This window comes from Palaemon carinicauda, chromosome 4 (assembly GCF_036898095.1).
Source record: "Palaemon carinicauda isolate YSFRI2023 chromosome 4, ASM3689809v2, whole genome shotgun sequence".
Classification (NCBI taxonomy): Eukaryota; Metazoa; Arthropoda; class Malacostraca; order Decapoda; family Palaemonidae; genus Palaemon; species Palaemon carinicauda.
This window is the reverse complement of record NC_090728.1, coordinates 8,321,498-8,333,997: the sequence shown is the minus strand read 5'-3', so window position 1 is coordinate 8,333,997 and position 12,500 is coordinate 8,321,498. Positions and strand designations below refer to the sequence as shown.

The 12,500-nt window shown below is 44.1% G+C and overlaps 1 protein-coding gene across 1 annotated transcript in view; it reads left to right on the top strand.

Moving 5' to 3' along the window:
- The window catches only part of LOC137639269 (uncharacterized), a 36,708-nt gene extending 24,652 nt beyond the window's left edge, over positions 1-12,056 (top strand). The window contains exon 7 of the mRNA XM_068371553.1: positions 11,959-12,056. Coding sequence (XP_068227654.1) covers positions 11,959-12,056 — 98 coding nt within the window. The remainder of the gene's footprint in view (positions 1-11,958) is intronic.
- Positions 12,057-12,500: the final 444 nt, after the last annotated feature.

The following is a 12,500-nucleotide window of genomic DNA, read 5'->3' as shown; positions in this document are numbered from 1 at the left end:
AAGTATAAGCCAGTATAATCCAGGCTTTGCATTAAGGAATAGGCTATTATAGATATCCCCGATTAATATACATAGGCTAAATGCTCAAAAAACAATATGAAATCAAAAATATAGGTGAAGGAGACGCAAGGTTCCCGAGAACAAGTTTATTGAGAAACAATAAATAGGTATGGTCACCATAAATATGTACATATGTTAGGTGGATGACCAACAATTTTCACAAGTACTGTAGTGCATGGATGAATGATTATCTGAAAGAAAACATATGTGTCACTTACACATACCCCGGTATCCAACTTAACGTCCATGTTACTACTTTGCTGACAATAGCGTTGGCAAACGCTTGGCACCCTGTCTGTACTTATGTTACCATCACCATCACGTTGGAACAGTCATTGTGGGCTCTGAGAGCCTACACTACCAGTTATATCAGCATATATAACTAACTATTCACCCAAGAATCCAAGTCCCAAATGATTCCGCTGTTCCTCGCAGAGTTAAACAGCAGGGTTAACGACGCAACCAACTGCTACCACAGACCTCTTTAGCTGCTCCACTTGCTTAGCATAGTGGCGAAAGAATACCCTGGAAGACTTCCAGCCAGTGTATGAACGAAGGTGTTCAAAATCCATAAAATTAAAGAAGTTTAAAGATGAAGCAACTTTCCTCGGATCATGACCTGCGGGTGAACTGTCAGGATCCGCTCTGCGAATAAAATATGTAATTTTCGCCCTAAGTTGATTTAAAGATAAATTCGAGCCCGAAGTTTCTCCTCTGAATAATTGGCCCCCATGGAAGTCTGAAGTTCTACGAAGATAGACCTTAAGGCATTCTACGGGACATAGAGATGCATCTTCTTTCAGAGGGCAGATTCTCCAGGGACCCCACCTGTTGGTGGGCAACTCGTTCTTAGCGAGAAACGTAGGGTCCGGAAACAGGTTCAGTTCTCCCCCATCCAGGAACTGAACTCGGCCCTCCTCTCTCGAGAGGGCCACAATCTCACTAACTCTGGCCCCAGAAGCAAGGGCAAAAAGGAAGATCACTTTTTGAGTCAGGTCCTTCAATGCACATTCCTCATTATCTAGTAATGAGGCAAAATGAAGGACTTTGTCTAATGACCATGAAATAGGCTTTGGAGGAGCTGATGGTCTAAGCCTAGCACAGGCCTTTGGGATCTTATTAAACATTTCGTTAGCGAGGTCTACCTGGAAGGCATATAGAATGGGTCTTGTTAGAGCTGACTTACATGTAGAAATTGTGTTCGCCGCCAGCCCCTGTTCGTGGAGGTGAATGAAGAAGGATAGGCAGAACTCCGTAGAGATCTCGTGCGGGTTCTTATCTTTGACAAAGGCTACCCATTTCTTCCATGCAGATTCGTACTGCCTCCTAGTAGACTTACACTTGTATTCTTCCAGGAAGTCGATACTATCTTTCGAGATTCCGAACCGTTTCTTCACCGCTAGGGAGAGAAAATCATGAGCTGCAGGGTTCGGGTCTTCTGTAATGAAGCGAAGACAGTCGACTTCTGGACTTGCTGGGACAGAACTGGGTCCGGGAGCGGTAGGAACTTCAGTCGTAGTTCCAGAGCCAGAGGGAACCATACACTGTTCGGCCACTTGTGGGCCACTATTGCTGCTACTCCCTTGAAGGATCTCAGTTTGTTGAGGACCCTCAACATCAGATTGTGAGGGGGAAACAGGTAGATCCTGGACCATCTGTTCCAATCGAGGGACATCGCATCTATTGCTTCTGCCGCGGGGTCCACATATGGGGACACATATTTCGGCAGCTTCTTGTTGTCCTTCGTCGCGAAGAGGTCTATCTGCAGTTCTGGGACTTGACTCAAGATGAAAGAGAATGATCCTGCGTCTAGGGACCATTCTGTCTCTATCGGTGTTATCCTGGATAGAGCGTCCGCGGTCACATTCCGGACTCCTTGAAGGTGAACTGCTGACAGGTGCCACTTCTTCTTCTCCGCCAGTCGGAATATGGCTAACATCACCTGGTTGAGAGGTGGGGATCTCGATCCCCGCCGATTCAGACATTTCACAACCACCTCGCTGTCCAGTACCAACCTTACGTGGATCGAGTGACGTGGGGATACTTTCTTCAGGGTCAGAAGTACTGCCATAGCTTCTAGAAAGTTTATGTGAAAGGTCCCAAATAGCTTGGACCAGATTCCTTGCACTTTTTTCCGATGGGAGTGACCCCCCCACCCTACCTTTGAGGCGTCTGTGTGGATTGTCACTGACGGGGGGGGTGGCTGAAGAGGTAGAGACCTCTTTAGACGACTGGCTTGAGACCACGGTCTGAGAAGAGAACGTAGCCGAAGTGGGACCGGTCTCTTTACATCCCTTCGCTCTTTCGATGCAAAGGTTCTCCATACTCCCGCTGCATCTTTTAGCTGTGCTCTTAGCACAGGGTCTGTTACTGATGCAAACTGAAGAGAGCCCAAAACCCTCTCTTGTTCGCGTCTTGATATCCTCTCGGAACCTAGAAGTCTCCTGACAGACCCTGCTATTTCCTTCCTCTTTGACATCGGGATGGAAAGACGGTGTGACACTAGATCCCAGTGAATTCCCAACCACTGGAACCTCTGAGCTGGAGAAAGACGAGACTTCTTTCTGTTGATCATGAAGCCTAGATATTCCAGGAACTGAATCACTTGTAGGGAAGCTTGCAAGCATTCTGCTCTGGATGCTGCCCACACCAACCAATCGTCCAGGTAGGCTACTACCTGGAACCCTTTTAGGCGTAACTGTTTGAGAGCTGCGCTCGCAAGCTTCGTAAAGATCCTTGGGGCTATGTTTAGTCCGAAGGGCATCGCCCTGAAAGCGTAAAGTTTTTGTTGTAGCTTGAATCCTAGGTAGGGGGAGAGACGACGACTTATTGGAACGTGCCAATATGCGTCTGACAAGTCGATGGAGACGGTATATGCCCTCTTGGGCAGTAAGGCCCTTATGTGTTGTAACGTTAGCATTTTGAACTTGTGGTTCACTATGAACTTGTTGAGTGGTGACAAGTCCAGAATGACTCTGAGTTTCCCCGAGTCTTTCTTGGGAACACAAAACAGCCTCCCTTGGAACTTGATGGACTTCACCCTCCTGATCACCTTTTTCTCCAACAGATCTTGGATGTACTCCTCCAAAACGGGGGTGGAGTGTTGGAAAAATTGAGGGCACAGGGGCGGAGTACTGTACCAACTCCAACCCAGTCCATTTTTGAGAAGGCTGTGGGCCCAGGGATCGAAGGTCCAGCGATCCCGGAAATACTGAAGTCTCCCACCTACCGGCGACACTTCACTTTGACTGTCCTGCAGTCTTGCCTCCCTGGCCGCGACCACCTCTGAATCCTCGTCCCCTAGAGGGGCGTCTTGATGACCCTCTAGCTGCTCCTCTGGGTCTTGCACGAAACGTGGTCGACTGTCCCTCGAACACGGGATTGAATGCAGGGGAAGCTGATGACATTGCTTGGGGAACCCATTGGAAGGTGGTCGGGGTCTGGGCTACCAGTTGTGGAACCGGAGGCAAAGCTGGCTGTTGCTGCTGTGGTCTTTGCTGTTTGAAGGACTTGGCTGGACGAGAGGAAAACCTTGACTTCTTCGCCTTTCCTTTCGGCTGAGGGCCCTCATCCGGAGAAGACTTCCTCTTAAGGGACAGGCCCCACTTCAGGAGAAGATTGCGGTTCTCAGTGGCGGCCTTGTCCACGATCTCTTTGACCACGTCCTTGGGAAAGAGATCCTTACCCCAGATGTTAGATGAAATTAGCCTCTTGGGTTCGTGCCTCACTGTGGCCGAGGCAAACACAAACTCCCTACAGGCTCTCCTTGCTTTCACAAAGCAATAGAGGTCCTTGGTTACTGTGGCCAGATGGATTTTGGCCATAACCATGAACATCTCTGGCATCTTGGGGTCGCTAGCCATCGTCTCCATGTTGGTCTGGAGAGACATCGAGGCTGCCAGGCGCTCCTTTGTGTCCAATTCCCTCCGAAGAAGGAATTCCGACAACTTGGGAAGGTTTTCGCCGAACTGCTGACCTGCAATGTCGGCGTCTAACTTCCCAACCGAGAAAGTAAGGTGCACCTCCTTCCAGTCCTTGTTATCCATTGGCAATGCCAGCGATAGAGGTTTACATTCCTCCAAGGACGGGCACGGCTTGCCAGCTTCAACTGCCTTGATGACGGCCGCAAACCCCTTTTGCATAAAGGGGAAGGCCCTAGCTGGGGAGGATACAAAGGAGGGGTGTTTCTTGCTCAAGGCGGCAACCTTCGAGTTTGAGAACCCCCTCTCCTTTAAAGCAGCTGTCAAGGTGGCTTGAGCCTTGGAGTGATCTAGGATAATCACTTCCTTAGGTTCCGTCTCCTCCTTCGAAACCGGCTCCTTCTTCAAACGGACATAGCAGTCCGGGTAGGCCCCTCTACTGGGCCAGAATTCCACCTCCTCAAGGGGAACTGAACCCAGTTTCTCCGACATGACGATCTTCCCAATCGTCATCGGCATGTGCTCGGCATATCTCCACGGGTTGGCATCCGAGCACAGAGGAAGGTCCTTAACGTTGAGCTTCTTTGGAGGTCCACGTGATGCTGTGATCTTCTGCATCTGGAGCTCCAAAGTAGCGGCCTTCTGATTATTCTCCTTCTGCATCTGTTGGATCATACCAACGATGGAAGAGAGAGCCTGTCCAAGCTCTGCTGGAAGAGCGGACGAGGTAGAGGGGATAGGTTCAGGGACCTGAACCGGCGCGTCTGATGAAACGGGAACCTCTTCCTCCACAGCAATAGGATCTCGATCTTGCTCCTCGCCCTCTGCGAGGAGATCCTGCTCCGCACGATCAGACAAGTCGGACATCTTGTCGTCCAACTGGATGTCCTGCAAGGCGTCAGCGACATCCTCCTCCACTGGGATCTGGATCAGAGGGATCTCCGGCCGAGGCTGGGGAACAACAGCATCAGGGGAAGCCTTGGGGAAAAGGTATGCCCTCATCTTCTCGTTAGGAAGATAAGGTCCAGTGGTGTTTTTCTGAAAACCCCTTACCCAAACACGAAGCCTCTCCCTCGCTGCATCTCTTGACTCCGCCGACCTAGGGGATTCAAAAGCCTCTGATAGCAGGTTAGTACATACAGCACATACCTGCGGATCCCAGTAACGATGTTCATCATTGGAGGCTGCACAAGCTGCGTGCCTCCTACACGAGGTATGTCCGCAAAAGTTCTTACTGCGGACATTGCAGAAGACACTATCACACTTCGGATGCTCCTCCTGTAAAAGAAGAAAAATTTCCATGAATATCAAGTGAATTTTAATTCACATGTAACAAATGAGTATTCAACAAAAGAATAAGGGAAAGACACCTACTTGTGAGACCCACACAAACACCTGTGGAAGCCCACCGGCCAAGTCACATAGTTAGTCTTTACTAGAATAACCAGAGAACGTATTTCCGAAGGAAATTAGGTGTAGCTCACACCTAAGGTAAAATAATACCATTCGGCCAGGAATAAAAGAATTATCTTTTATCCTTGTAAGGCGACACCAGGTGATTATACCAGTAACACAAGTAAGATAGAAAAGACAGTGTTGTAACCTACTACATCATGAACTCCTTTGGTTGAATATACCACCAAGAGAGGACTGATACAGTACCTGAGGGTGGTATGCCAGCCGGCTACTGCCGCTCAGCACCCCCCCCCCTTTGTTTTGGAAAGGCAGATCTCAAGTACACAACCTCAGATCACCTTTATTGGGGAGAACTCCAGAACCCATGCCTGAACCGGCCGGCAGTGGTTGCCAGACCGTAGCCACCCGGTTTGCACAGAGTTGCCGGCCATCATACTTAGTGGCTGGCTGACTGGGCAGTGTCGCGGGCCGGCCGGCAGCAGTAAACAAACCCTGCCGGCTAGCCCCCACACACTAGGCAGCACTCGGCTGCCGGCCCCACTTGTAGTGGCCGGCAGATGAGCAATAGACCGGCCGGCAAAGGTATACACCCAACGCCGACCGACAGCAAGAGAACTGGAGAACACCCCTCCCCACCGACAGCCGGCCTGTAGGCCGGCAGCCAGCAAGGACAACACATACTAAGACAAAAGAGTGAGTGCCGGGTTAAGAGACTATAAGTCTCTGAGCCCGGCACCCGAAAGAGTGCCGAAAGGAAGGGGAAGACACTATGTCAAGCTTCCTAACCGCTGCTTACTGAATTTTCAGACGGCAGCGATAGAGGGACCAAGAAAGGACCGGGCAGCACTCACAGTAATGGTCTCTGCCGGTCGGCACACTTTGCCGGCCGACAGGAGACCACGTCAGTTCCTCATCCCAACCTAGGCTAGGCAAGGATGAAGACGACTGACACAATGAACGGAAAAAGAGAAGGGAAGGGCAGAGGGTCCTATCCAACCTTACCTTGGTTAAGGGTCATTCCAAACTAAGACAGTTCATCTCAGTAGAGAAAGACCCGAGAGGGAGGCCGGCACTACTGGCTGCCTCCCACGAACCACGGCAAGGAAGGAATTGCCTTTCCAGAAAAGGGAATAAATCCCGAGACCGGAACGGCAAGGACAGTCTGATGAGTCACCGAGTAAAGGGGTCACTACTGGAACCCAACAAGGTGGACTAAGGGGGGAACCCTTAGTGCCCGAGTCAATCGGCAAGGGAGACTCTGCCCCATGCCAGACAAACCGGGCTCAGACTAAACACTGTTGTACTGTCACCCTCTGAACCAATACTGTTGGAACGGGAAGGTACAGTACTACCCCAGCATAGATATATTTGAAGATTAATTCAAATAAACCACTAGAGTTAAGCCTAAGGCTTAAACAGAGGGAAAGGGTTTGCCCCTTCCCCTAAGAGAAGGGAGCAAACGGGGAACAGATAATATTATAATGACCTAAGACAACCTAGCCTAGGCACTAAGAGAATCGATTACCTAATTCACCGAAACTCATATCAATACTATCTTGGAAGGTACTCGAAAAGGACTAATATGTATAACGTTGCCTAACGCTTAAAGCAATAAATTCACATTTGGAAGACTAATTATCATGCAGGAAGTACATAGGCCAACAACTAGCCTACGAAGACTAGTGTTGGTAGCCTTGGTAATTTCGCCAGGCACATTACTATCGCATCATAACAGAATTCCTAAATAAGCTAAGTAGCTAATATTTAAGCGCAAAGGGGGCTGGGAACGTCGCTCTTGCTAACAAATAAATCCTATTCTAGCGAGCGACAGCATCCATGATGCCTCCAGCAGGCAACAGCTCTTGTATCAAAGATAACTCTTTTAATAACTTTAATTTTAACCAAGAGCCTACATTTATACATAAAAGAAATAATACTCAACTTATCCGAGGCAGAAGAAGTTGGAGAAAGCATTATAAACGAGAAAATTCCAAGATTAGGTAGTAAACAGGGAAAATACACCGAGTCGTAGAGCTACGCAAAAAGGAATACAGATGGCGCCGTGAGCGGCGCAGGGCACGCTTTCGAAGCGGTGAGGAGGGATGCCTTATGAACGGCTCCCCCCTTTCTTATCGTTTTCGTTTTCTTGCCATTTTACCCCTACGAAGTGTTAACTCTATTCGGGGTATAGATTGCTATGAGGCGTGTCAAGAATACGTCCACTGATATTTACGATATCCCTAAGGTCTTTTTTAGGGATACTCGCTCCAGGAGTTAGAATTCTGGGTACCTGAAGGTAAATTCTCTGGGAATATCGCTGTAGTTGTAATATACCCTAGGAAGCTGCCTTTAAGGAACTTCCATCAGGACGACATGGCTTGAGCCCAAAAATATATATATACATATATGTGTGTGTGTGTGTTTGTGTGTGTGTGCTTGTGTCTCTGTGTGCGTGTGTGTGTGTAGTTGGTTGGTCAGGGCACCATCATCCCGTTGGGAGAGTTATTTGGCCCTTTGACTGACCAGATAGTACTATGCTGGATCCCCTTCCCTAGTCACGGCTCATTTTTTCTTTGCCGACTCTTGCATAGAATTGTCTGGCCTATTTTTCATACATCCTCCGCTGTCCTCATATATGAATTATTTATTTTAATGTTGTTACTTTTCTTAAAATATTTTTTTTTAATTTAATTACTTCTCCTTTAGTTTTATTTTTTCCTTTCCTCTCTGTGCTATATCCCTGTTGGAATAATTTGGCTTATAGCATCACGCTTTCCCAGCTAGGTATTCAGCTTAGGAAATAATAATAATAATAATAATAATAATAATAATAATGATAATAATAATAATAATAATAATAATAATAATCCTGTACAAAGGAGAAAGGGAAATTGAAGAAGATCTACTTATATGCAAACAGTGCATTCCGCTTCAAACGACAACAAAGGGTGTGGATGTATTCAGAAAATTTTATGCATTTTCGATGAACCAGATATGCAAGTAGATTGAAAAAAAATGAATTGGAGTATCAACAGATGTTGTGCCTTCTATGCCATGTATTATTTTAGGTTTTTTGGTGTATATGAAAAAAGAAAATCCTTCGGTGACTGCAACACGCACTATTATCTATCGTCAAGCACTGGCAGTAAAGTCTCAGAGACATGATTTGGGGGAGGTCATGTGTGATGTCATAAAAATATATATTACATTAAGTCAAGTCCTTTAAACTCAAGACTGTTTATTTCTTTGTGTGGGGACAATGATTCTGAACACCCCTGTCTTTTTTATTATGCTCCAACGTGACGGTTATCCCGAGTATTTCAGCTCAGATTGAAATATTTTGGACGATGAGGGGCACAATTCAGCAGGAGACTGAGAGACCCAAAATGGATTTCCATTATGTGCTATTTAGTGGATATATTTGTTTCATATAAATGCCATGAACACATCACTGCAAGAACTAGAGGAAAATGTTATCTCATTGATTGAAAGAGTACAAGCATTTCGTAGCAAAATGGATTTTGGGGACTAAAAATAGAAAACAGACAGAATAGCTGCATATCCTAAGTTGGGAGAGTTTCTGGAAAATGCAGATTTTATACAGTTGGGAGATATGGAGCGAATAATGAGTGCACATTTAAATAGCCTGTCTGAGGATGGGAGAACATTTCTATGAAATTGACCGACTTAACAATGCTTGGATTTAGATTCCATTCACATGTAACACTGAACATTAGCCAGATAAACCAGGTAGACTCGCAGAAGAAATAATTGAAATAAAATCAATAAAATGAAATTATCTTTATTATAATTAGCTGTAACAAAGAGTTCTCTCTGTCAAGTTTAGAACCAGTTAAGATACTTTTACCTTATGGTTCAACTTACAGGTGCGAGGGTGACTTTTCAGCAAAGTCAAAAATAGATTGAACCCAGAAACTGACATCAGAAGTTCCCTTACAAAACGATCTCCTCGCATTACTGAAAATATCTCAAACCAGTGTTATTATTTACACCACCGAAAATTTTGGTTAAGTACATATATATTTTTCTCCCATTATCTTCAAATGAAGGTGTGATTATTCCCATGAAATTATTTGATTTATTTCCAGCAAGAGTATTTACTAATTATTTTTCTTTTTCACCCTGATGAACATTGTTTCAATTATATATTCTCTCCATTTATTTTCAACCTTTTCATGCCTTTTTTTCAACAGAAGAACTAGTACTTCTTGATACACTTGCCTCAACATTAAACGAATAAAGGAAGGTTCAACCAACTAAAAGAGATTGTTTTACATTAACCATGTACAGAATGATAGAAATGGTGTAGGGGTAACGAGCTGAGCGCTAGCAAGGATTTTGGAAAAAGTGGGGTAATGACCAAAATTGATTGGGAACCGCTGGTATGATCTTTATTGTTGAAAGTTATCTCATTATTTGTTAGGGGTGTGACACCCAGAACTTTGTGTCCATTATATATAATATAATATAATATAATATAACATAATATAATATAATGTAATAAAAAGAAAATAAAAGATTTGTTTTTCAAAGAAGCTCATTTAAAAGATCAATTATTGCTATTCGTAGAATAAAAGAATCGATTATAAACCAGGCAATTTAAAAAAATAATAAAATCAATCCAACCCGGTGAAATCTTGAAATGGAATCCTCTGTTATGGAAAGCATCTTCGAAATGGAATATCTTTAGTTGTGCCTCTATTCGATATTTACTTTTTCTTTATTCATAATTTTCTGAAAGTCTGCAAATCTAATGTTTGTCATATTTTCTGTGAATAGCCACAGGAACATATTAGGTCGCATTGAATATCTTACTCTAGATAACGTATCTGTACCTTATCAAAGCCATCTCCTCATTACAAACATTTCTGAGTTTTATATATCATCGACCATTATCGTTACCTGTTTAAACCATCTCCGAAAATTGATCCAGTATTTCCCTCACGATATCCTTCTTAGCATACCTCTGTCGCCACGCTACATTTATTTCTTTTTAACCTCATATCCACTACGCATGTCTTATTCTAAACTTTTGCTACATAGGAATTTTAATATTTTCACTTTTCCTCCTTACTGTGCCGTCTGCCTTCCAAGCATCCTACATATCCCTATAAAATTTCTCTCGCTTTTAGTTCTATATCCAATTATACTATTGCTCTATCGTCACCTTACTCCAAATCTTTCGACGAGTTCCCTCCAATCCTATAATCTCTTTTCCTCAAAATTTTAATCAGCCCCAATTTCGTAGCTTTTCGCCTCACAAATAACTCAAAATCCACGTTAACCATTTTACCTTTAGCAATATCTAAACCTGATAGTGGATTCTTTCAAATCACCATATATGAAATATTCATTCCGTTACCATTAATAATTACCTGTTTTATTTTTATCTTTCTAAAGGGCTTGTTCGGATTTACTTACAAAATTTTCGCTAACTCCAGAGGTCCAATCTTCCCTCACATAATGTCTTCTCACGGACGACCCTCTTTTCTGTCCTGAAACTATACGCCAAACAATTCTCTTTTTGGAATACAATAATTTCTTATGCTGGTGGTGAAAGCTTCAGTAGACCATCGTTTGGAAAGCAGGCTATGAAATCTCTCTCTCTCTCTCTCTCTCTCTCTCTCTCTCTCTCTCTCTCTCTCTCTCTCCGTAGAGACTCAGCTTTTAAGAGTAAGTAAATGTTGCAGTAAACTAGCATTTGAAGTAACTGTTCTAATGATATATACCTAGCTTTGATCAGTAATAAAAATTAGGGAATGGGTTAATTAGCAACCTCAATTTTCTCAGAAAACTCATCAGCAAGAACTTTAGCGTTATGCTAAACCTTGACCTCTCTTAGATTCCTTCATCTTAATGAGTAAACGGTGAATTTTATTTGACGGAATTCGTTTATGAGGAAATCTAGACTTTTTTTACCTTCCTTACTCTCATAAGAGAGTATGCCTTGTTAGGAAAAAGGGAAGACACACAACCTAATATAATCTGGCAACGTAGAGGAATGAAGAAGTGATTAGAACTTCCTGAATAAGTTTGAAGAAATTTAAAGATTCTCTCTCTCTCTCTCTCTCTCTCTCTCTCTCTCTCTCTCTCTCTCTTCTCTCTCTCTCCTCTCTCTCTCTCTCTCTCTCCTCTCTCCTCTCTATTGAGTTCAAAATTAGACTCACGACAACAACATTTCAAATAAAAGTCTTCCACTTCTTGCCGGAGTAAGAAATAGATATATCGTAACACTCATGGTAGCAAGGAATATCAATGTTTATTGCGTAAGAAATAACGATTAACAATAACGAATAGTTATAGTAGGAGGGTAATGGCGAAATGACTATTTTTAGAGGCCGTTCATAAATGGCAAAGGTAAGGGACAGTAACATTGACCGATCAAGGAGGACGATACCCTAGGCCGTAGAGACTAAACATATATACATAAAATCATTGCCCAAGCCTCACTTCAACCCAAGCTAGGACCAAGAAGGGCCAAGCAATGGCTGCTGATGAATCGGAAGGTAGACTTATAGGTCCTGTAAACCCCCATCCTCAGTTCGCAAAGATGGTGTGGTTACAGACACTAAAGAAACTATTGAGATTGAGCCGAAATCGAACCCAGGTCTGGCAATCGTCGGACAGGGATGTTTCTAATAGGCCATCACAAGGTTTTCAATGGTGTCATGTTTAATTCCAACTCAATCTAAAGTGATATCATCAGCCGGGCAAGCCCATCCCCTCATCGTGGGACCACAGCAGTAATCTTCGCAAGTAAACAGCTTAAAACCCTCGGTCTGAGGTGGAATTTCATCTGACGCCCCTGCGAATACAAAACTGGAGAGTCACCTGTGTACAAGCTAAGATGTAGTGCTACTATGCATTTCTCTGGGAAAAATATTGTGTTCCTCACTAATATCTCCCATACCAATTACTTGATGAGGAATGGTAATTTGACACAGCACTCTATAGACCCTCCCACTAATTTTTGATACTTAAAGGCATTGGCAAATCTCGTTAATTAGGGCGTTTACTCTTGTCATAATAAAGCCAAAGAAAGGTGAATTGGGTTAGTAATGAAAGCAATTCAAATACCTACAC